This window comes from Protopterus annectens, chromosome 9.part0 (assembly GCF_019279795.1).
Source record: "Protopterus annectens isolate FY-2018-M chromosome 9.part0, PAN1.0, whole genome shotgun sequence".
NCBI lineage: Eukaryota > Metazoa > Chordata > Ceratodontiformes > Protopteridae > Protopterus > Protopterus annectens.
Window position 1 is genome coordinate 1,529,473,795 of NC_056743.1, and position 27,043 is coordinate 1,529,500,837.

Below are 27,043 nucleotides of genomic sequence, written 5' to 3' on the forward strand. Positions count from 1 at the left end.
CCTCATTATTTATGGCTTTGCCCAGACTTTTTGCTCTAAGAAGCTGAGAGGTACGAGCAGTGATGATCCAGTAATAAAGCTCTCATTTCTATCATGGCACACTGATCAGCCCTTAAGGGAATCACTAATTCACAAACAGCCCCACAGAATCATTCATAAGAAATTGTATATATTTTAATGTTGGAAGGAGAGATATTCAGTGACCAGACAGTGGAACACACTTTTTCTTTTCCTCATTGCCACTTTTCCACCTTCTAAGGCAAAACATTTCTCTTCAAATTGTAACAGTGCATGAAGAGCATGAAGATTGTGTTATCACTGAAACCACCTGATGGCATCCAAGCTCTCCTTTCTCCTTTGTATTCAGTATATATTTGTAGTTCTTGTTTGACCACAATGGAGGCAGTGGTTCTGCATGAGAAAGAAATATAAAACTTGTTCTGGGAGTCAAAACTCAGACATCCACAAACTGTATTATATGCACAGATAAATTGACATCCTATGTTCATTTCTTCAGTGTGCATGATATAGTCTTTAGAAGAACGTTGATGTTGGTGTTGCGGACTTATACTTAATACAGAGGATTTTTTAAAGCAGTTTCTTTTGGGGCTTTTTAGGTGATGGTGGAAAGTCATCAAGGCCATTTGTGAAGAAGAGTAAAGGTGGTAAGTTGAGAACCAAATTGTATAAATGGATTGTGCTATCATTTTATACTGTGTTAGTTGACAAATCACTGAATCAGCTCCCCAGAAGAGGCACTGCAGCAGTGGTTCCTGTGCTAATGAGTCACCATCAGTTTTCTACACTATAATTAAGTACAACTGAGTTATACAAGGTACCCTTACTGCCTCTGTAGTCAGTTCCTTAATAATGAATTGTGGGGAAATTATTCAGGCAGCTTTAAACAGGCTTCTATAGCATTCTGACACTCAGTGGACCAAGAGACAGTCCAAGGGTTCAGAAAACTATTGCAGTAGTTTAGTGCATAGTTTAAGTAGCACATCTAGTAAATCAAAGAAAAGTATAATCATTAATGTATTGTAGAAAGTGGATGATTTGCTGCTTGTCAACTTTTCTGTTAATATGGAGGTTCCAAAAATGAAACACCTTCCATCAATTCAATATTCTTTATCAGTTCTAATAGAAATATAAAATCTGTTGAAGACTACGGTGCTTTTCAGGAAGATGGAAAATAAAAGAGCATGATGACCCAGCCCTCACATATACTTTTTTTAAGCAAGAAACATATTTATTAAATTATTGCATATGACATAGGCAATCATGCATTTTAGATAAATGAAAACAAACCATATTAACATATTTTAGTTGCAAACATTATATATGACATATAAACAATCCAGTCATTGTCAGTCAAACATTACATAGCTAATTCAAATCCTGCCTTCTTTCAAATCTCATTCCTCTTCCAAAATGTTATTCTGCATGTATTGTTTCCACAATTCCCGTTTTTTCTATGTAATTTGATCCTACCCTTTTCTAACAATCCCATTGCTGGTTGTTTTATCTCTGTTACAATATTCACTACTTCTAGTACAGTTGGTTTAGACTTTGATTTCCATTTTCTAGTAATTCCTTTTTTGTCAGCCACCACAATTAGACTCAGCAAGGCCTAAATATGTTTAGGCAGTACCAATTCTGTAACATAACTCAAAAATCATTTCCTTAGTTACACCAATTTGCTCACCTAGTATTTCTAACAGAGTAGTCTGCAGGAAATTTCTAAAGTCTGCCAACTCATTATACTCCCAAAAATATGTCCCTAATTGCCCTTTCTTCCCATCACACCTCACACATTTGCTACTCTACCTGAAAAAATTCTTTGAAGTCTGCTAGGGGTATAAAATACCTATGTAAACACTTCCAAGCAACAATCCTAAATCTTCTAGACTGTGTTACATATTTGGGAGTCATACATATATCCTCCCATTGTTTCTTTGTGAATTGCTTATCCAATCTCTCTTCCCAATATTTTCTGACCTCCTCCAATTTATTCTTATAGTTATCATGCAATATTTTATATTCCTTACTAATTATGCCTTTTTTAACAGCAGCTTCTGTTCTAGATTCTACTAAAAACTCTACCAGTGCTGGTCTTTCACTTAAGATCCCCCTATTTCTTTCTCTTTACCTATATTCTGATATAAATCCTTGACAGGGAAGGCAATCTCTGGCCTTCAGTCCTAATAAATTCTTGACCTCTTCCCATTCTATTATCTTTCCCTCTCTAATTATTTGTTTCCAATACCTTGGTTCTTTTGCCAGTTTTCTTCAGTAAATTTCAGCCACCTCTCACCTATTGTCTGTATCCCTAATTGCAGTCATCAAAATCAGCAGAATCTCCTTTTTTCATTTCCATGTTGGCTTAATTCTTAGAATACTTTCTGCTACTTTATGAATATAATATTCTGTGTGGTTATTGCTATTATCCTTAAGGATCTGCATCCAAAATCCCAGTCTCTCTGTTTCTTCAGCTTCTCCCCTGTTTTGTTGTCATCCCTTTCTACTTTGAATTACAACTTTCTGCTTGACCTATGTATAGGAGCCTTAACTGTGTAGCTCTGAAATACCCTTTCAAATCACGTAAACACAAACCACGTTCTTCTATTGGAAGGATCAGCTTATCCCACTTGACTCTTCCCATCTTTCCCTCCCAGATAAAATCCTTCAACTCTTTAATAATTTCTACCAACAACTTCTCATCTGGTTGATAAAAATATGCCTGACCTGTGTATAAAACTAAATGGACTAAAAATATTTTGACTGCTTGTATTTTGCTATCCATATCCATAGGTTCATAGGTAAGTACTAGGCTATCTGCTCGAGGTCATCTATAAGCCTAGCCAGAATGTGTTGGCTTTCGCCACCCCTTAGATTAGTTCCCTGTGCCCCTGTCCAGCAGAGCCATTAGTTCCCTGTGTCTCTGTCCAGCAGAGCCACTGCAGTGATCCCCAGGGTAAATTTTCTGTTTCCCATCCACTCATCAAGGTTTCTCCTGAAGAGTGTTAGTGAGGGGCTCTGCCAAATGTAGATTGGAATCCTGTTCCAAAGCATGGGGAGTCTCTGGGACAGGAATCTATCCTTCCAGCATGTCCAATTTATCATTGTGGTGAGGTTTAGATCCCTAGACCATGTGGCTCTCGGGGATTTGTTTTGTTTTAGGTGGAGCATGTCCATCAATTCTGGGTTGGACATGGCCTTGTATGTCAGACAGAGATCACCTCTGAGTAAGCGGTATGCAACCGAGTACAGCTGGAGTTTCTTCAGTCAGGTTGCATAGGGCATCTGTTTGAGGTCAGTAATCCTCTTGGTGAGGTACGTCTGTGGTCTTTCCAGCTGTTGCAGGTGTCTTGTAAGGTACATCCCAAATGGGGCATTGTACTTTATGATGGGTCTGATGAGCGATGAGTAGAGGGGCACAATGACCTCTTTTGTTCTAGATGCATACCCTTTTGTGATTAGGTGGGCCACATAGAAGGATTTTCTAACCGCCATGGCAACATGATTATCAAAGGAGAGATTACTATCTACTTGGGTCCCCAGATCCCTTAATACATTTTCTGTATTTAGGGGAATACCACCTATTTGGTAGTTCACTGGTACTTTGTTTTTTCCAAAGGGGATGACTATGCACTTTTTGGCATTTAGCTTGAGGCCATGATTTTGACACCAGGTATATGTCTCAGTGAGATCCTTCTGGAGGATGTCTGTATCAGCCAGAGAGTCAATTATGACCCCCAGTTTGCAGTTGTCTGTGAACTTGGTCAGCCATAGTCCTCCTGTGTTTGCCTGTACCTCTGAAAAGTATATACCAAACAGGAGGGGTGCCAGGACTGAGCCCTGGGGGATGCCACTTGTAACCAGTTTAAAGTTGGACCTTGAGCCTGCAACTCTCACCATGTGGGTTCTATCCATGAGCCAATTGGCAACCCAACTTGTGACGTAGGGGTTTATGTTCAGGCTGGTGAGCTTGTCTATAATACCAGAATGGGGAATGGTGTCAAAAGCCTTTGCAAGGTCTAGGTAGGCTGTGTGGACCTCCTTTCCCTCATCTAAAGCCTTGGTAACTGTCTCAAAGAAGTCCACCAGGTTTAAGAGGCATGATCTGCCCTTAACAAAGCCAAACTGGATAGGGTCCAATGTTTGGAGGTTCCCAATGCCTCTGTTAATGAGTTCCTTGATGATGCGCTCCATAGCCTTGCAGACCAGGCTAGTCAAGTTATAGGGCAATAGTTCCCGAGGTCCGTTGTGGCTCCACCTGCAGGATAACTGTTGCTATGCACCACTCTATGGGTACACAGCCTGTAGAGAGGCTGTGTTTGAACAGTGTGGGACAGGAATCTATCCCTCCAGCACGTTCTATTTATCGTTGTGGTGAGGTTTAGATCCCTAGACCGTGTGGCTCTCGGGGATTTGTTTTTTTTTTTAGGTGGAGCATGTCCATCAATTCTGGGTTGGACATGGCCTTGTATGTCAGGCAGAGATCACCTCTGAGTAAGTGGTATGCAACCGAGTACAGCTGGAGTTTCTTCAGTCGGGCTGCATAGGGCATCTGTCTGAGGCCAGTAATCCTCTTGGTGAGGTACTTCTGTGGTCTTTTTAGCTGTTGCAGGTGTCTTGTAAGGTACATCCCAAATGGGGCATTGCACTTTATGATGGGTCTGATGAGTGAGGAGTAGAGGGGCACAATAACCTCTTTTGTTCTAAATGCAAACCCTTTTGTGATTAGGTGGACCACATAGAAGGATTTTCTAACCACCTTGGCAATATGATTATCAAAGGAGAGATTCCTATCTACTTGGGTCCCCAGATCCCTTAATATATGTTCTGTATTTAGGGGACTACCACCTATGTGGTAGTTCATGGGTACTTTGTTTTTCCCAAAGGATATGACTATGCACCTTTTGACATTTAGCTTGAGGCCATGATTTTGACACCAGGTATTCGTCTCAGTGAGACCCTTCTGGAGAATGTCTGTATCAGCCAGAGAGTCAATTATGGCCCCCAGTTTGCAGTCATCTGTGAACTTGGTCAGCCATAGTCCTCCTGTGCTTGCCTGTACCTCTGAGAAGTATATACCAAACAGGAGGGGTCCCAGGACTGATCCCTGGGGGATGCCACTTGTAACTGGTTTAGAGTCACCATGTGGGTTCTATCCATGAGCCAATTGGCAACCCATCTCATGACATAGGGGATAATGTTCAGGCTGGTGAGCTTGTCTATAATACCAGAATGGGGAATGGTGTCAAAAGCCTTTGCGATGTCTAGGTAGGTTGTGTGGACTTCCTTTCTCTCATCTAAAGCCTTGGTAACTGTCTCAAAGAAGTCCACCAGGTTTAGGAGGCATGATCTGCCCTTAACAAAGCCAAATTGGGTAGGGTCCAATGTTTGGAGGTTCCCAGTGTCTCTGTTAATGAGTTCCATGATGATCCGCTCCATAGCCTTGCAGACCAGGCTAGTCAGGCTTATAGGATGATAGTTCCCGGGGTCCGTTGTGGCTCCACCTTTGTGGAGCGGGATAACTGTTGCTGTGTGCCACTCTATGGGTATGTAGCCTGTAGAGATGCTGAGTTTGAACATTGTGTTTAGGTGAGGGGTTAGTTCATTTTGGAGCTCATGTAAGATACAGCCTGGGACACCGTCCGGTCCCATTGAAGCTGTGTTTTTGGCTTTGGATAGGGCTGTTTTAACCTGCGTGTCAGTACATTCTTCTGGTATGGTTATGGGCCCTTTAGGGGGTGAGAGGGGGGTGAAGTTTGCACTAAACCTGTCTGCCAGAATGTTGGCAATATCAGTCAGTTCAGTGTATTTTGTGCCATTCTGCACGAACTCAGAGCAGATCTGAGAGTTTCCACTTAGGTTCTTGACATAGCTAAAGAATGCTTTGTGGTTATCTTTGGAGTCCTTGGTGATTTTTCTTTCGAAGCTAGCCTTGGATGATTTTATGAGGGATTGTAGTTTCTTGCTGATACTGATCAGTGACATCTTTCCTTCTTGGGATTTTACTCTTTTCTGTACTAGTTTCCTCCTTCTATTGTATAGCTTGTTTATGGCAGGGGTCCACCAGACTGATTTCCTTTTCTTGGAGGTGTGAGTCTTGGTTTTGCTTGGGATAGCATGATCCATGCATTCTTGCAGGTGCTCATAGAGTGGCTTTGTAAGGGATTCAGCAGCTTGGACAGTGTTGTCCTTTAGCATGGGGGCTGTGAACCTTTCCACCTTGGCTTAAGTAACATGAAGTTTGCTTTTGAAAAGTTTTTCACAGTGGTTTCCTTGATTGGGGGTGGGGAAGAATGTGGATATCCAGAGTGATTAGTTTATGGTTTGATCTAACCAGTGAGGGGTTGACCTCCGGTGTGGAACACCGGTCGCCCATGTTGGTGATGACCACGTCCAATATGTTGTCATCTCCGGTGGGGGTGTTGACCAGTTGATCCAGGGCATTTGAGTTTATAAATTCTAGGAAGCGTTGGGCAAGGGAGTTAGTACTTGAGTAGTTTTCCCAGTTAATGTTTGGGTAATTGAAATCACCCAATATTAGTGTGTTTGATAAGACCTTCATATTTCCCAGTGTCTCCAGAAAAGTGGAATGGGGGTCCTGGGTCGTGACGGGTAATCTGTAGCAAGCTACAATTTGAATTGCAGTTTTGCCCATTGTTAATTGCACATGGATGATCTCTGAGGCATCGTGCTGCACCACTAACCTGGAGGTGTGGGTATCTTTGATGAATATGGATACACTCCCGCCTTTTGTGTTTCGGTCCGGGTTTTGTGGCCGAAATGTATGGTATGAGTTATAGCCTGGTAGTGCTGGGGTGCTCTCTGGAGCCTTAAACCAGGTTTTTGTTACTGCACAGATATTGATGTTCTCCATACTGAGGAGTGCCTCGAGTGCGTGCCTTAAAAAAAACATAAAACAGAACTTCCAGTTTCTCAGTTTTTGTATTATCTTTTATTTAGTCTCTTCCCATATATCCTTAGCTGCCATAACAGAATCCTTTTTAATCCATACTACTAAGTACTTCATTTTATCATGTCCCCATGAATGTGGGTATTGCTGAACAAATTTGTGTGTGGATACATAGTTTACAGCTATTGCTTTTATTTTATCTTCATTAATTTTTCATCCCAGAAGGACTTGAAACTGCCTCAAAATGATCCACAACACTGAAATGTCATTTTTTGGTTTTATCTGGTATAAAATAATAGCATCTACAAATAAAGCTAGCTGTTTTGACTACCATAACAATTATATCTTTGAATTTCTGAGCTCCTTCTCTACCAGTGGTTCTAAACATAACGCAAATAACAAAGGGGAAAGAAGACACCCATCTAGTGCCTCTGCTCACCTCTCCACTTTAATTTTCACCTCTGATCCCTCATATATCTTCCTAATTAACCTTTTTAATTGTATCAGGTATGCAAATGCTTCCATTACCTTGCTCATCAAATCCCATTTTACTCTGTCAAATGCTTTCTCTGTATCAGGACCCACCAACAACAGTGGTACGTACTTTCTTACATTCTGCTTCTCTCTGGATCATCATTGTTCTATTAATGTTGTCAAATGTTTGCCTCCCCCCCCCCCCACAAAGCCACATTGATCCATACCTATACATTTTGACATCAGATTTGCTATTCTTTCAGCCATTATAGACATAAACACTTTAAAATCATGGTTTAGAATTGAAATGGGCCTATATGAAACTGGATCTGATGGGTCTTTACCATCATTAGGTATTGCAGCCACCATCACTTTCTTCTAGGATGTTGGTGCTTCTCCTCCTCTTAAAATACTGTTAGCCAAAACTTTCCAGATCTTTAGCAGTTTTTCCCTCCTAGCTTCCAAACTTACACAGTAATACCATCTATTCCTGAGGACTTCCCTGTAGACTGATGATACATCATCATTGTTACTCCATTTCCTCCTATCCTAACTGTTAGTAATTGAGCCTCATCCACCTCTAACCTTGGCATATTTAATTCTTCCATAAACATTTCTATTTGTAACTTTTCTTGATTTCCATATTTCTCTGCTTTATAAAGATTTTCATAAAATTTCCTAAACACTTCTAGTACCTTTACATGATCTCTAGTTATTGTCCTTGTTATAGGCTCCCTAAGCTTGGCCACAACCCTTTCTGCTTTCTGTTGCCTGAGTCATTGTGCTAAAAGTTTTTGTGCTCTGGAGTTTTTATCAAAAACAGTTGCCAGTTGCCTAACAGCAGTCTTTCTAAATCCATGCATATTACCAAGGTAATCACTTATTTCCTGTTTAGATTCTGCAATGGCTCCTCCTCTTGTTCTGTGAGATTCTACCTATTATGCAATACTTTGACCTTTGTCAGTCCTTCTAAATAATTTTTGTTACTTCTTAACCATACCACTCTTTCTTTTATTTCCTCCCTGTTTTTAACTCCACTTTAATTTTATCCTGCTCTCGAGGTGGTACCCACTAAGAGCCTACCAAAAGACCGGAAACCTCCCAAGTGCAAACAGCATATGAACAGAATCCACCAATGCACATATCACACATATCAGTGTCTCAACAATTATACCCCTAGGGCAAAACACCTCAGCACATAATGTTCTTGTTATAGGTGACTCACTAGTGAGATACACAGATGTCTCCCTCACCAGGCTGATCAAGGAGAAGGTGACAGTCAGCTGCCTAATCAGGTGCCAGGATCCATCAAATCACACATGCACTCAAGTCGCTCAGCAACAAGTACCATTATGATTGAGATGTACCTCTCTGGACTGTATGAAGACAGACATGACTGAACCTGCTGAAGAGATAGGTATGTATCCCAGAGACTACCCCATCTATGGAACAGGCTCCCTATCCATGTGAAGCAGAGTTCCTCCTTAACCCAATTCAAGTGTAACTTGAACAATTGGATGGGAAAATGGAAATTCATCCCTGGTTTGGCACCTATGTCTCTAATGGACACAGGCAACCTGTAAATGGTTCATCTCCCAGGCCCATGCTTATACTTATCGAGGGTACCCCAACTTGTCAGAGATTTGGGATGCATGGCTAGGCTTAAAAAGGCCCTTGTGGTCGTTAGCCTAGTAAACACTTATGAACCTATGAACTCTCAGATTACAGTATGTGTCCCAGGAAGGTATGTTCCTAGCCCTAAGCAGAATTCTACCTTTGCCTAGGATGATGCCACAATACAGACAAAAAATTATTGATTTCAATAATTGGCTTAGCTTCTGGTGTCACTCCAGGGGGATGCAGTATCTGTATCTACCTGGGAAGACATAGTCGATAGTCCATGTGGCTTTGCCAGAGATGACCTTCACCTGTCTCCTCAAGGATTTTGGATACTGGCAGAGACACTTGCCTCCCCCATATTGCCTTTTTTAGGCAATGTCTGAACATCAAAACTTCTGACATCAAGAAATTCACTAAAGAGAAACTCTAGGTCATGCTGCTTAATACTAGGAGTTTAAACAGCAAACTGCACTCCCTGGAAGCACTCTCATTTTGGAAGATGCTGACATTTGTGTAGTGCTGAGACTTGGTTCAAGGTTGTTGAGAGCACCTAAGCTGTACAATGCTACAATGCCCGTCACACATTCAGACCTCAAAATAAGCATGAAAGAACCAGAGGTGGAGATGTATTCATCTTCATTAAATCCAAATACACCTTGAGATTGGTGAAACAGTATGACTCTCTTAAGCTACTCCAGTCCAATTAACTATAGGTAAAATATCCTTCCACATCATCACTAGCTACAGGTCCTCTACCATTAACCAAAAGAAGCACACTGCCTACGTGGACTTGTTAGAGTTGCTCAGTATACAGCCAAACACCTTGGTCATGGGAGATTTCAACTAGCCTTCCATTGACTGGGCCACCTACATGAGAACAAACAAGACAAATATGAGGTTTCTGGAATTTGTTAATTCAAATGCCATAGAATAATTGGTCCATGCCCCCACAAGGGGCTCAAATGTCCTGGACCTAGCACTCACCAACATGGGGTGTCACTGCACTACCCCCTGTGTGTTGCCCTCCCTAGTAAGGTCAGACCATAAATCTGTCTCATTTGAAGTAAAGATCAAACCTGACACCCCGCAGGAGTAAAAAAACTGAAAAATTTCTCCAAAGCAAACTATTACCTACTAAGCAATGGTATAAAAAGTTTCAAAGTCCCTGTCAATATAGCCAACAATGACTCATATGCAGAGGAATACACAATGCCGTATACAGCCACTTAAACAAATGCATTGACTCAGCAGTACCCAACAGGAGCAAAACTAGGTCTTCCCAAAAAAACAAGCTACCCTAGTAGACTGCAAGTATAAATAAGCTATACAACAACAAAAAGAAACTGATATCTAAGAACAGGAGGGAACTTACTCAACAGAAGAAGAACACCCTCCACAGCTTCAACAAGCAAATCAGATATCATGTTAAGTCCTCTAGGGCTTGCTACAAGTCAAAATTAGCATCCTCAGCTGATGACAATCATAAGGCATTCTTTAGCTACATTTTATTTATTATTTATTTATTTATTTGCAGTTGGTTTACCAGGATAGTCCATTGGGCCAAAAGAACAAATACAGACAAAAACAGGTATATGCAAAAATTACAATAATACTTATACAGAGTAAAAGATAAAAACATTTAATACATTTAGGTTCAAAAATTCAAAAAGCATTCAAAACAATGCAATCTGATGTGGAATATATGTCAGGGAAGTTAAAAAAAAGAGTAATGACATAAGCTTAGATAGGAAGAGTTATGTATCGTATATATGAAGAAAGAAAGAAAAGAAAGAATGGGATAACAACAATTATGAGGGGGGGGAGAGGGAACAATCCAATCCCCATTGGGATGAATGAAGAGATTTTTTTTTTTTTTATGTACTGGAGGAGGAGAATGGTGGATGGTGGAGGTGAGTTCAGAGGCGAGCAAGAGTAAAAGATAGTAGGTGCTTACCTGGGGGATGAGATGGTTTATGTACTTGTAGTAGGTTTTGATTGTTAGACCTTAAGACTCTGTTAGGTAGGTGCAGATGAGCTTAGCTTGTAAGCAAAAGTCATCCCCTAAAAGGGAATGCCCAGCTGTGTGCTGAATTTATAGTGGATGGCACCACTTGCAGTGGACCTGAGGAAATTGCCAATCTGCTAGTCGACAGATTTGGCAATAACTTCACCCCCCCCCCCACCCGTCCCCACCGGACACACCTCAAAAATTTTCTGACACCAGTCCTCTACTGAATATCTCCAAAGAACAAATCATACAAGCACTCTCCAAAGCCAAAGCCATGGCCTCTACGGGCTGCTTACTAAGCAATCTAAAACAAGACCTAGCAGAATCACACAACACTCTCCTTAAACATAGCCTGAGAACTGTATTTGTTCTGGCAAAGGGGAGAAAAGCAACAGTAATTCTCTTGCACAAAGCAGGTCCATCAACTGACCTTGGGAACGATCGACCCATAAGCCTAACCAGCCTTATCTGCAAGGGCATGGAAAGGTCATCAAGGGCCTTATCCACAAGGACACAGGCAACCTTCAAACCCTTGACCTAACCCAGTTTGGTTTTATCAAGGGTAGATCTTGCTTATTAAATCTAGTGGACTTCCTTGAGAATGTCACTAAAGCCTTGGATGAGGGCAAAACAGTACATACCATCTATCTTGATTTAGGCAAGGCCTTTGACACAATCCTCCATTCAGGTATGATAGAGAAACTCTCCCAGCTGGGAGCTACAGAGCAATTGGTCTTATAAAAAATAATCTACAATCACATTTAGATATGTTAACAATACATGTAACTCTGTACAAATTGCAGAAGGGTCATTACTAGGCACACTGCAGATACTGCAAACAGTACTTCTGGCTGACATCAAAGATTGAAACAATACTAATCTCATGAACTTTAATAGTACTTTGACTTAGGAAAGGGGTCAATTTCCATCATGGTATTAGAAACCCAAAGGATTTGGAGACATTAAAACTGAGGATTAACCCATACATTACTAGATGAGTAGCAAACTGTCTTACGAACAGAACACACACTTTCAAAGTTGGTGAGTCCACCTCCACCAGTAGATCAGTTTAAAATGGGGTACCACAAGGATGTGTGCTGGGTACTATACTGTTTCGAATCTGTTTCTCTGAAGTCCAGGCAAGATAGATGGCCTGTGGCTTACCAAATTTGCAGATGACTGCAAACTGGGTGCAATCATAGAGTCCCCCAACAATGTTAACATATTACAGAAAGGGCTGACACAAACAAATGATTGGTGCTAAACTCACAGACTAAAGCTTAACACAATAAATACCTCATTATCCCCTTTGGAAAAGAAGTAGTCCCTGCTAATTATGATATAGATAGCACACCTCTAAGCTCAAACTTAGTAGTGTGAGACTTGGGAACAAAGGTTGATAGCAATCTAAACTTTGATCACAATGTGTCCGTAGTGGTAAGTAAAGCATTCTACATTGCTCATTTCATAAATAAGGGCATCACATCCAAGACCAGGAAGGTTATAGCTCTGCTGTACTCGACCCTTATCAGACCAGAGTACAATGTTCCCTTTACCGCACCAGACACCTGCAGCAAATGGAGAGACCACTGAGGTTCCTAACCAAGAGAATCCAGTGCCACCAAAACAAGACAAACATGGAAAGACTGAAAGCCCTGTCACTGCACTTTGTATCATACAGGCTACTGAGAAGCAACCTGTGCCTGGCCTACAGAGCAGTAGTGGACCCTGCTCTAATGGAAATGCTGCACATACGCAAATCAAATGGACAAGAATAACTAACTCCAGGGATCTCAATCTAGCCTGTGACATTAACAGAATATGGTGGAGAGACAGATATCGCCCAGAAATTGCCACTCCTGTGGAATAAGCTCCCACTCCATGTGAAGCAGAGCTCCTCAATGACCCTATTCAAGTACAATCTTGACAACTGGATGGGTGGCCGTAAATTCACCCCGGGGGTGGCACCTATGTCCCTCATGGACAGGGGTAGTCAGTGCTGATCACAGAATCACTCTGCTAACAATGACCATCTAACTATGGTCAGTAAGGGTACTCAGGTTATTACATGGCTAGGCTTGTAAAGGCCCTTGGGCTATTAGCCTAGTGACCTCCTATGGACCAGATATCACAGATAAGATAGAACCATAGGAACCTACACAGATAAGGGATCCTGGTTTCGAGAGAGGCAGCAGACAGAAAATCTCTTCCATTTGGGCAAATATGATTTCCTGGTATTGGGTTGCTTATCCTCCTGCAGGACTCTGAGCAGATCCTGAGAAAAGAGGTGCCTAAAGGGGATCAAATCCCTATCACTCACAATGTCAGTTGAAGAGTGAACAAGTGAGGATAGATAGAGACTCCCCGTGTCTTCTGTGAAAAGGTCCACCTGGTGAGGTAACCTGTGGTGATTGCCCCTGGCCACGTGAAAAAGAGGGGGAACCAATGCTGTCTGGGCCAAAAAGGAGTCAGTAGCATGATTTTGCAGGAGACTTGCCTGATCTTGCGCATGACCCTTCAAAGCAGAGGAATGGGAGGGAAGGCATACAGAAACATCCCCTTCCAGGGAAAAGACAGGGCATCTATTTGCCAAGCTAGAGGACTTGGAACTCTAGAACAGAATAGAGGAAGTTGTCCAGAGGGAGGCAAAAAGAACTACCTGAGGAATACCTCACTGATGGTTAATGTCTAGAAGCACATCTCTGTAAAGCATTTATTCATGAGCCTGTATGCTAGACCTGCTCAAAGAATCTGCCACTATATTGTGCTCTGAGGGAAGGCAGACAGCCTGAAGAGTCACTTGATACTTGACAGCTATATCCCAGACCTGAAGAGCTAGCTTGCATACAAAGTAGGAACCTTGTACCTCCTTGCTTCTTGACTTACCACATCACTGTGGTACTGCCTGTGAAAACTTTATGGGGCCTGGGATGAAAGAGGAGATGAAAGGGTATGAACCAGACACCTTTGGGAACACGGGTTGAACTTGGCTAGGTTTGTAAGAGCCCTGGGGCTCTATGATCCCATAAAGGCCTGAAGAGCTAAAAGCAGAGCCCTCATCTCCTTGATGTTGATGTGGTCTTACCTCTGATTAAGAGGCCAGAGAAACAGGACCTTAAGAGAGCTGAAGAAAGCTCGCTACATCCCATCTTAGGCATCTGAAAAGTGCTCTTAACTCAGGAACAAAGATGGGAAAGGAAGCCCTGGGTTGAGAAAAGATGATGAATCCACTACTGAAATTCAAGCTTGATACAGGAAAGGAAGGGAACTAAGAAGTTCAGGGGGTGACAATGTTGAAGCCACACTAACTTGAGGTACCACTGAAGCTTTCTCATATGGAACCTGCCCAGAAGCAGTATAGGAAAGGAGGAGACCATAAACCCAAGGATCTGGCTGCAACTGAATCCAGAGGAAGAAGAGAATGGAAAAAGGTAAACAGAGACAGTGCTTTGGAGGCAGCCAGAGATGTCAGCATGGGAATGGCCTGGATCCTGTAAACAAGAAAAATATGATCCTGAGAAGGAGTCAAGACTGATTTTTGAAAGTTTATGGTGAGACCCAGACTCTGCAGCTGGAAAATAGTAAAGTGAAGATCCTGAAGCAGAACCTCGGAGACAGGGCCTGAATGAGCAGATCATCCAGATAAGGAAATATCTGAACCCCTCTAATCTTGCAGGAAGCAATAACAGGAGAGAAGTATTTGGTGAATACCCTTGGAGCAGTAGAGAAGCCAAAGGGCAAAGCAGAGAACTGAAAATGCAAAGAAGAAACAGAGAAATGCAAAAACTTTCTGAAAATGGAATGGATGGAGATATGAAGGTAGGCATCCTTGAGATCCAGACAGACCAGAAAGGACTGGAGGAAAAAGAGGAAATATAAAGTTTGAAGGGACAACATCTGAAAGGATGGGATCCTTAGAAAGGTGCTGAGCTGAGAAAGGTCCAGAATTGGTCTCCAGGTGAACCAGAAACATTCTGGAATAAAACTCCATCCCTTCCTGAGCAGGGGGAACAATCTGAATGGTACCCTGGGCCAAAACAGAATGAAGACCACAAAAAAAGAGATGAAGCTGTTCTCAAGGAGGTTTAGGGACACCTAGAAAAGGAGGAAGATATTTCCAAACCAAGAAATACTCCTGGCGGATAATGGAGGGAACCCAAGAGTTTGTTGTGATCCTTAACCAATTTGGAAGGGACAGGGAAAGATGAAGGGGAAAGGGAAGTTGCCCGAGGGAAAAGAGAAGCAAATTGTCAATGGAACCTAGCTTGTCCTAAAAATGTATTTTCTGAAAAAAAGGGTTCTGTGAAGTTTTAGCAGTAGGTACATATATAGAACCCTTTTTACCCTTGGGCAGAGGATAAGACTGTCTGCAAACAAAAGCAGATTTGGAATGGTAACTCCTTTGAAACTTTGGAACAGCAGAAACAAAAATATGTTTCAACTCCTGCAAGGCATTGCCCTCATCCTGGAGAGATTTAAAAAGGTCAGCAGCAGAATCAAAAAGATTTTTATCATCCAAAGGAGCATCCAGTAATTTGTCCTTTATGTCATCAGGTAAAGTCTGAAGCCAAAGCCAAGAGTAACACCTCATAACAGAACCAAATGCAGTAGCCCCGGAAGAAGCATCAGTTGCATCATAACTGCGCTTAACGGAGTGGTGGGTGACTTAAGAGATTGAACCCAACCAGGAAAGGGCCGAAGCCTTCACCTCAGAATCAGGCAGATCACAGATTACCTAAGAAACCTGAGAAAGGAGGGCTAAAACATACGTCGTCATATGAGTCTGTGAATTAATAGTCCTAAGGGACAGGGTGGAAGTAGTATAACCTTTTTTGTCCAGCCTTTCCATTGCCCTACTATCCTTATCTGAAGGAAGCAACTTGGTAGAGGGCAACAGCTAAGAGGATATGTCAGAGGAGACAGACACCACTGAAGGATCAGCAGAAGGGCATTTATATAGACATTTACAATCATCAGGCACCTTGTAAAATCTGTCAGGCTTTTTAGGAGTCGGGAGCTGAGAATCAGGGGTTACAGAAGCTGCTGAAAAGGTATCCAAGAGGGAAGCTATAACAGGAGGAACAGCAGAAGACTTGAGAGATTCCAATTGGAGGAGGTCATAATACCTCTTCTGGATATCAAACCTGAGAACAATCCCACTTAAATAATTCCATCATACTGTAAATGGTGTCCCCAGAGGACAATTCTTCTAAAGGGGAATCTGGGCTGATAGAATCGTCTTCCTCTTTCCCTGAACCATAGTCGAAGGGGGAAGGGATCTGAGAAGAGTATGCTAATGCCTCTTCCCCTGAATGCTAATCCTCATCAGAGGAATCCTGCTCCCTAGGTCTTTTGAGAGGAGTGGAATACCAGGGAGGAGCAGACACAGACACATCTGAGGAGGCTTTAAAGCCATTAAAGCATTAAGCAACCCCTGAGTAAAATCCTGCCATTCTCATTGGGGAACTAACCACAGGAGAAATATGCTTAGTTTTCTATTTCTTTTTCTGTGGGACGTCCACACAAAAAAACCTTTGGAGGATCAGAACCTTGTCAACACTCAACAAGCATGGTAGGGATCTCCTCCCTCACTAAGATCTGCGGAATCCCTCTCGGTCCATTGGATATAATCAGCCAAGGTTCCCCCTCAATGTCTGCAGCAGATGTTTGGAAAGCCTCTGAAAATTTGCAAGAAGTCAGATCCATGCCAGCCTCAGACATGGTCATGGCAGAGGAATCAGAGGCAACAACTGGACAATCCTCTGAGTTTTCACCAGCCTCAAAAGAGACATCCAGGGGAGGCTGGGCAGCAGCAAAATCAAACCTGCATTTTTTTTGTCCTTTTTCTTGGCCGACGGTTGACCCTTGGAACAGGACGACTCCACCATGGCTCCCTCAGCCAACAGATTAAGACACTGGTTTTCAAGGTAAATAGACAAGGAGGAGAGGTGACTACAAAGTGTCTTGGGGAAAAAAATTAGCAGACCGAATATGGTTTGGTTGTGGGAAGCACCAAGACAGAAGCGACACTGGTCATGATGATCTGTATGGGAAAACTGCCTTCCACACTGACATTTTCCCATTCTGGATAACATGAAACCAAAAACACTAAAATAAAAAAGAAAGATAATGAGGCACTTTTCTGAATAACTGCTTGATAGCCAGCACAGAAGAAAGGCATTCAGACCGACACTCAACAATGGCATCTGGACTGGTAGCAAAGAAGTTCTGAAGTGTGTGCGTCCATACATCACCTTTATGCCCTACATCTTGCATGGGAAGCATACCTGAGATGTATGTTGCTGGTAAATACTAAAGGCTTTGGTGTAATGGCCAGACGTTGGGCTATCCTTGGCAGAAGATCCCTGATGTAAGGAATACTGCAACAGTGATAAGGAGGGACATCCACAACAACTACTCTTTCAGGCCATCTGATCGCAGTAAGAAGTATCTGTACTTATTTGCTCTCCCATTAAATCATGCCAAATCTCTCATGAAACCAGTCTTGAACTTCTGTACATCTTAATCCTGTACATCTTAAATCGGGCTAAATAAAGTGAATTCCTGCATGACTGACAACTACAGATCTCACTCATTGATGTCTGATGACCACGATAACTACTTTGATAAGCTGAATTCTACATTTATAAATTACATACATTTCATGAGTATGTTTTGTATTATACTTTGAACAGTGCAAGCCAATACTTTCAGCTGTTATGGTCCAATTAAAAAGTAAATTCAAAATCATAAGCTGTATATGGTAAACCCCCCCAAAAAATACATTTCAGCAAGCTCCTTATTCTGACTTACCCTCAGAAATGTAATATCTTCTAGATTAAATTTCTTTTCAGTTTCTTCTTTCAGATTCTTTAGATTTGCGTAGCTTTGTGACAACTGTTGTACATTCTCTTGGAGCTCTTGTAGTACGTTGTTTTGCTCCTCGTTAAGTCTGGCACACAGATCTTCTTCTTCACATCTTAAAAACTCATGCATATCTCTAAAATCAGCTCCGATTCTCTCCTTCAGTTCTGCTACAGAACTCTGCAAGTGATAACAGAAAATCAGGAATAAAAACAGTGATGGTCAGAAATCTGTTCACACTCCTCCTGGCTCTGTCTCTGTATAGCTCACAATAGAACTACCTGATCTGTATGCAGGGACAATGGCAATGCACCAAGTGACTTACTAATGAATGCAAGTGTAGAGTAAACATGTGAGAAAAGTAAATAATTTAAAACATAATCCAATAGGACGATGAACAAACATTCTCATAAAATGAGTAAAGAATGTAATGGCTGGGGTTATGTTTATTTTGATTTTGAGGAGTGAAGGAGGCTTACAGATGCAGTGTAAAGTGAGGGTGAGGCTTAATTTGGGTGTATCCTTAACTATTTGCTCTAAACAGAACCCTTAAAATCTTAGGGACTGGATTAAGGCTAATAGAGTCTCTGTAGACTAAGCCTTAAGGAAACAGAATGAGTAATGATATGGGTTTATTCTGGGAATATTCCTAATCAGCAGCCTAACACTAACCCTCTATGACGGTGTTAGGCTTAGAGCTGGATTTATGCTTAGAACAACAGTAACCCCATATCTTAAGGGGACCAGGGAGTACCCACACAACCTGATGAAATCTGAAGCACCAAAAAGGTAGTAATTGATTGTGCAAAGGAAATGCATCTTTTTAATTTAGATTTAATGCAGCATGTCTTTATATTCCGTTCTTTTATATTGCTTTGTTTTTGTTTTAGTTTTTAGTGAGCATCTTCCATCACAAAATATTTCATATAAATCCAAACCCTTCATTTCAGGTGTCATCATATTTCCAGCCAACTTGCAACAACTTATCAATAGCTCCAGAAATTAAAAAAAAATATTTAATAAAGAACGGTACAGAGCAGTTCAGAACTAATAATATCTCAATAACAAATTAAACAGCTCCTGAAGATTTTGTAATTTAATTTTAGCTCTCCTTCTGATCTTATTCCTTGTATGTGGCAATCAGCATGATAGACACTTGCTTGAATTCATGAACTTGGCCATAATTTGCTTTCCTATGATTACGTCACTGTGATCAAGTTTTGCTCCTACCTAAGGTACATTAACCTTAGAGATGATTGCATTATACTTGTGAATGGATGGGAGATACAGCCCAGACAGTAAAATTTACCTATAAAGTAAGGATTATATATAAAATCTGTTAGTGTAATATTGTACAGAAACAAGTGTAGAGCAGCTAGCTTGTGCATTGACTAGCACTACCATATCCTAGGTATAACATCCTGCCCTTAACCCCAGAAGCTACGCTAGGAGTCCCCTGTTAAAACCCAATCATTAATCTAAACAGTCAAACTTATTACAGGACCAGACGACATGGATATGCAATTTCCAAATGTCTCTGTGGCCAGCTTGGTTGATTTGGGCATCCTAAGGCAATATGCCAATTCCCTCATGTTCTCATGCAACCAGTCAATCATTAAAGAAAATAACACAGTATGCAAAAGATATAATACACAACTTACTAGGAGGCAAAAATCCCACATAAAAATCAGGTTGTCAGGAATGCCTACACTACATCCCTTACATATACCATTCGAAATTCATAAAGCAAGCATACACTTTACATAAAACTCTTGTCATTGGGGACTTCATTGTGCGACACACAGATGCCCCACTCATCAGTTTGGACAAGGAGAAGATAATGGTTAGTTGCCCACGATCTCCAATAATACACACATACTCAAGTTACTACACCCGAGGTACCAAGGTGATTCAGTCATAGTCTGTGTGAGTGTAAATGACCGGAGACATAACCCACTGAACTATATGAAAAGAGACATAATGGATCTCTCAGAATGTGTCACAGGTATGAGCCTTGCATTCATCAGCATTCTACCTTTACCAAAGATGATACCACAGTATGAACATAAAATTATTCATTTTAATAATTGCCTAAGTTTCTGGTGTCATTCCAGAGAGAACCAATATCTGTCAGCATGGGAGAACATGGTCAAAAAAACATGTCGCTTTGCCAAGGATGGGTTGCACCTGTCCTTCCCAGGCTTTTGGATATTGGGTAAAACTTTATCCAACCCCTTAGAGCCTTTTTTAGGCAATGCCAAACAGATAAAACTACAAACATATTGAAAAAGTCTACAAGCAACCTTAAGATGTTACTGCTCAGTGTTCAGAGCCTAAACAAAAAACTCCACACCCTTCAAGCAATCCTTACTCTGGAGAATGTAGACATCTGTGCCATGAGCAGACTTGGTTTAGAGCCATAGAAAGTATTCCGGAAGTGCAAGGCTACAGTGCCTTCTACACATTTAGACCAATAGCATTACAAACTGGGGCCAAAGCTGGAGGTGTTTCAAGCTATGTTAGCAATAAACATACCTCCATTTTGCTTAAACAGGATGATACCATGGAGTTCATTCACATGCAAGTCACCATACACAAGTTCCTCACCATATCATAGCTAGCTACAGGTCACCATCTATGCCCCTAGAGTCTCACAACTCTTATTTAAACCTACTAGAGGTGCTCACCATCCAACCAAACACCCTATTCATTGGTAACTTTAACTACCCCTCTGTAGACTAGGAAATGTACACTTCCTTAAACTCACAGGCACAACGCTTTCTGTATTTTATTAACACAAACACCCCGGAAAAGATAGAGCATGCTTCAACCAGAAGATCAAACATACTGGATCTAGTACTCACCGATGTGGGAGAGTGTTGCACCTCCCTTGATCATTTCCTCATTATTGAAGTCAGATCACAAAGCTGTCTAATTTGAAAATCAACCCAGAAAATCCAGCTAAACCAGTAACGGTTAGGAACTATTCAAAGGCAAACTACATCCTATTAAATGACAGTTTGTCAAAATTCAAGGCTCTCCCTAACCCCGAGACCACAATCACCTATGCAAAATTATTCACAGAGTCACTATACAAACATGTGAATGGCTGTATAGAGGCTGCTGTACCTACCAAAAATAAACCCAAAACAAATCCTTAAAACAAATTTCACTAGTGGAATCCTCAGCTAAACAGGGTATATAAATAAAAGAAAAAAAACTCATGGCCAAAATCAGAAAAAACAGCTCTCTTAAACACAAGTGCTCTGTTATATAACTAAACAAGAAACTAAGAGGTCTAATTAAGCCCAGCAAGGCCAACTATGAGGTCAGAATAGCCTTGCAGGCTAAGGACAATCAGAAGCCCTTTTTCAGATACGTCTGGAACCTTAGAGGTAGCACACATCAGTGTGCTGAACTGGTGGTAAATGTTACCACCTACACCAATCAGGGGGACATAAATCTACTGGCTGAGAAATTCTGCTCAAATTTCACCCCTCACTACCCCCAGCTCCACCAGCTGAAATTGCTTCCAACATACTATTAGCTATCAGCAGGGATCGAGCGCTGGTATCACTCGCTAAAGCCAAGAACACTGCCTCCATGATTTCCAACAACATTCCCATTTCCCTCCTGAATGACCTAAAACATGACCTATCAGGAGCACCTGAGGCAGTCTTCGACTACAGTCTTGAAGCAGGCTATGTTCCAAGTGAATGGAGGATAGCAACAGTCATTCTCCTCCACAAAGGTGGACTATCAACTGACCCAGGGAACTACAGACCCATCAGTCTAACAAGCCTAATATGCAAAGCCCCGGAACAAATTATCATGGAAGTGATAAACAAGGATATTGGCAACCTACAGACTTTGGACCCATCCCAATTTGGCTTTGTTAAGGGAAGCTGAAGCCTACTTAACCCAGTAGACTACTCTGAGAGAATCACCAAGGCAAAGGACGAGGGTAAAACAGTGCACACTGTGTATCTTGACCTAGCTAAGGCATTTGATACAATACTCCACTCAGGCATTTCTGACAAACTCTCTGAGCTAGGAGTAAACCCTTACATAACTCCCTGGATTGCTGTCTGGCTCACAGACAGGACCTAAGATATCAGGATTGGTGAGACAACCTCCACCAAGAGACTGCTCACCAGTAGAGCACCTCAGGACTCCATGCTGGGCCCACTCCTGTTTGGCATCTACTTCTTGGAAGTCAAGGCTAACATTAAAGGCCTCTGGCCCAGCAAGTTTGCAGATGACTGCAATTTGGCTACTATAGATTCCCCCCAAGACGCAAACATCTTGCAACTGATTTAACACAGGAAAAATGACTGGTGCCAAAACCATGGCCTAAAACTCAATGCCAAAAATGCGTTATAATGTCCTTTGGTAAACTCAAATGCAAGTTAATTAATCCATCGATAAAAAAACTCTAAGAGTCAACCCATTAGTAATGGATCTAGGAACATATGTAGACAGCAATCTGGCCTTTGATCAACATGTAGCTAAGATAATAAGAAAATCATTCTATGTTGTCCAACATATAACTTATGGTATGGCTTCCATGTCCAAGGTAGTTATAGTACCACTCAATTTGGCCCTTTCAGACCTATCATTGAATACAATGCCATCTTTGGCATACTTCTAACTAGATACTTGCAACCGTTGGAATGCCCACAAAGGTTTCTCACCCAGGAGAATTCATGGCATAAATACCCTGTCCTACACTGATCATCTAAAGGCTCTGCTTCTGTATTCAGTCTCCTACAGGCTGCCAATAGCGGATCTTTGCCTGGTTTACAGGGCTTCCTCAGATTCAGTCCTGATGGATCTTATGAACATGTGCAAAACAAACTGCACCAGAAACACTAGATCCAGGGAGATAAACTTCGCTTGTCACATAAACAAAATGTGCTGTAGAGACAGATATGTATCCCAAAGGATCCCCACACTATGAAACAGGCTACCCATTGATGTAAAAGAGAGTTCATCTCTGACCCCTTTCAAACAAAACCTTGACAACTGGATGGGAAATTGTAAATTTACCCTGATCTGGCCCCCATGTCCCTTATGGACAGAGGCCATCAATAAGAAAGTATTATCTTAACACCCCCTACAAATCCTTAGCTACCTGCCTACTAACATGCCCCCCATGATACATGGGACCCAAATGGTTTGGAGTGTTCAGCTAGGCTTGTAAGGGCCCTAGTGGTCATTAGCCTTGTAACAACCTATGACCCTAGGGAGGGTTTTCACCTACAGAAACTAAAATTTACAAAAAACACGTTCTTTAATTTTTTGTGATCCACATGGCTTTTGATTATTTAATTTTTGCTGTAATGCAATGGCTTCATAATTCCTAATGGAGTAACCCTACTTAAAATGAACAATGTAAGAAATGCATGTTAAATTAAATCAATAAATAAGAAACAAACAATGTGGATATATATCCTGACATTCTTTTGGTGGTAATGGCATCGTTAAATAAGAAGTTATATAATTTGCTCGGCATTATAAAATTGAAATTGTGTAATCTAATAATTGTGTCTGCTGAGGAAAAAGGATTTCTAGATGTTCATTATTTTAAACTATAATGACTTAAAGGATAGGCATTCTGAACAGCAGCACACTGTTAACTAATATGAGGTGTGTGTGTGTGTGTGTGTGTGTGTGTGTGTGTGTGTGTGTGTGTGTGTGTGTGTGTGTGTGTGTGTGTGTTTTCCCCCTTTCCTCACTAGTGTTAGACAGCAAAGATGTTCTTTAGACAAACAAGCTGCAGATGTTTTTATATCTTAAAAAAAGTTTTTATCGGAGAAGTAAAACATAGATCCTGGAGGCAAAAATTTCTGTTATTCTGGTTTCAAGCTGCAGATACATTTTTTTGTGAAGCAAATGCATTTTATCAGTAAATGTAACAACTAAATTCTTGATGCAAAACAAATGTCTCTTGCTCTGGATTCAGACTATATTTACAACCTCCAGAAGTAACAGTCCTATAATGGCAATGTATTTGTTCATTAAAATAATCAGCACAATGTATTTCTCCATCAAAATGTGAAAAACTGAATCTGACAACAATCCTAAATCCAAACAAGTCTTGCTGCGAGTCCTACTGTCAGTGGCATCGGCCTGCATTCTCATTGACTCCATCATTATCCTCTTCGTTGGTACCTTTCACAGTGGAGCATGCAGGCCGATGCCATGCTCCACTGTCAGTGGCATCGGCCTGCATTCTCATTGCCTCCATCATTATCCTCTTCGTTGGTACCTTTCACAGTGGAGCATGGCATCTTGTTGTTACCAGGGGCCACTGCAATGATTCAGACATGCAACAAGCTGATTGTGAGGAAGGTCACCCTGTCCATGTTCTTTGTGCAAAGATGTGCCTTTCTGGCAGTTACTGTAACTCCAAACACACAGACATTTTCTGTGAGTAGGTGCTCGTAGGTGGGCAGCTGTGGAATTCTGTAACAGTTTGACTTATGGGTGGCCAAACTGCCAGTTTATGTTGCCAGTACAGCAGTGTTTAACCCAAGGTAGTGAAAGCCTGTAGTGTCTCTATGTGATATTTGATTATTTTGCTACAGTAGTCTCTAATTGCACAAACTCTTTGCACCTTTACTACTAATATTATCACACCAAACTGTGCTGTGATGTTCCGCATTCATGTGAAACAAATGTTTTGCTGAGCACCCTTTTCTATTAATTAACGCTACTACCTAGCAGACCACATAAAGGCACAAACTCATACAAAGGATGCACACACATTTTCAGATACCAGCACAGTGCACATATGTACAGTCACACAGAAACACAATGACAAATATGCATTCACATAAATGGACAAGGACAAAGCATGCATACTTTCCTTACCCCAATTGCTATTGGTCAGGACAGATTAAGCAAAGCATTTATCACTGTTTAATTGCTGAGAGAGGAGGAGCATCAGTGATGACAAATTGTTTGGCAGCAACTACAGCAGCAAAAATTCAAACATGCTAAAATGATCCATGGGTGCCCTACCCCAGAAAGTAACACTGGAACCTCTCTTGCACAAAGTCACTTCTGTCACCTAAGTGCAGCCACTTTCTGTGTGACAACTTCATGATAGTAGGCCATATCCTTCAATTCATGTAGTGTGAATAACTGCTTTGTCTGCTTTGTGCTCTTTTTAAATTGTGGCTTTAATGGCCATTCCAAAATGTTATTCTCCTGAGAGTAAAGCAGGAAGGCTGCCATCTTTTGTATGGAAGTCTGAATGAAAGTATTGCGGCTTGAACTGGATCATTGATTTGGGTGTTGACAACTCACTCCACAGGTTCATCAGTAAGTACTAGGCTAGCTGCCCTTGTGAGTCATTTTAAGCCTATCCAATTTCCCTTTCAAAGGTAAAAATCAAACTCTGTACCTTGTGTCTGCAAGGTAAATACCCTAACCATTATGCCAACCCCCAACAAAATATTTTTCTCTATAGGTGTTACAAAATAGTTTACATCCACCTGAGCTACCTTAATTCAAGCAGATGGGACCCCAGTTTTAATGACTGATCTGTAGGATGACACACTCAGGAGTACAGCACCCTCCTAATCTTGTACTGCAATGTCAGGAATCCAGTCACCTGGAGTGGAAACAGAACCCACATCCACATGAAACAAATGCTTTGCTGAGCACTTTTCGTTAGTAAGTAACACTGCTACCCAGTAGATCACATAAAGGCACAAATTCACACAATGGATGCACACACACACACACATATATACAGATATCAGCACAGTACACATATGTACACACACACACACACACACACACACACCATGGCAAATATGCATTCACATAACAGGATACGGACACCATATGCATACTTAAATACCCCAATGGCTATTGGTCAGGGCAGATTATACAGAGCCACTGTATTTCATGGCTGTTCTGTAGTCATCCACCAGTCTGAAATTAGAGACACACACAGTCATGCACAGCTGTACTGACACTCAGGCACACTGTCTCTCTCACACACACACACAACGACCCACAAACACAGACTAACATATGCACATCCATACCACACAGAGATCAAAGCAATCTTTAGCCATGATCTCCCTAGCCATTCTGCATAAAGGTCACATCAGACAGTGCCAAGTCAATAGACAAAGAGATGTGCATACACTCAAAATAAGCTTCATACAAATATAGTTACAGAACCCATACACTCGCTGTCCTTGAATACCTACACATACATACACACATACACACACACACACACACACACACACGCACACGCACACGCACACGCACACGCACACGCACACACACACACACACACACACACACACACACACAGGTATACAGTCAAATGCCTCTCATACACACATACTGTACTGTAGTCTACTCACCTGAATAGGCATTCTGAGCAGGGTAATGCTGCTCTGCTCCACCCTGCACAGCTTTGTACTCAACAAAATGCATAGGTGCATGCAGGTAACTTGTCATGTGTGAATCACTGTATATAACAGGTTTCCTTCTACAGCAGTGCAATGATCTCATTAGCATAGGGCCCACCATGGACTCCTACATTTACACATGGCTGCCAAAATGTCTCGCTGCTCTGGGGAACAGAACTGTACTACTGAGCAGCGAAATGATTATGAATTGGGGCAGCATTGTGTTGTACACTATGCCATTTGTGTGGCTTTACATACTACACAAAGTACTACACAAACTGTCTGTGAATCCCAGTCCCAGTCTATTCAGAATACAAAATGAGACTTGATCTGATTAAACCAAATCTAAGTGTAACAGTGAGACCAGGGAAGTGCTTTCAGTTTCAGCATGACAAGCATGCAAGGCATTCCTCTCAAATGTCCCTAATTTTGCAGAATACCCCTAGTTTTGTGTCATATTTTTGTCCTGTTCCATGTGAAATTTTTGATTTTCTGGTAAATTACTGAGTATTACCATAATGTAACAATGCCAGACATTAGAGTTTCATACTTCTATTAACTTTTTAAGTTAATTACAGTACTGCTTAAAAAAGTGTTGTTGATTAGGAGCCTTTGTCCCTACATTCATTTTGGCTTTGTCCAGAATTCTTTAACAAAGAAGGTGAGAGGTATGATGTAAGGGACAAATTCTTTAATGAGTCAGAATCA

At 41.4% G+C, this 27,043-nt stretch overlaps 1 protein-coding gene across 1 annotated transcript in view; it reads right to left on the bottom strand.

The window, feature by feature from the left end:
• Positions 1 to 27,043, bottom strand: part of LOC122810716 (tripartite motif-containing protein 5-like) — a 167,506-nt gene that overhangs the window by 4,543 nt on the left and 135,920 nt on the right. The window contains exons 4-5 of the mRNA XM_044082280.1: positions 17,844 to 18,074; positions 15,375 to 15,591 (exon numbers count right to left, since the gene is read on the bottom strand). Coding sequence (XP_043938215.1) covers positions 15,375 to 15,591; positions 17,844 to 18,074 — 448 coding nt within the window. The remainder of the gene's footprint in view (positions 1 to 15,374; positions 15,592 to 17,843; positions 18,075 to 27,043) is intronic.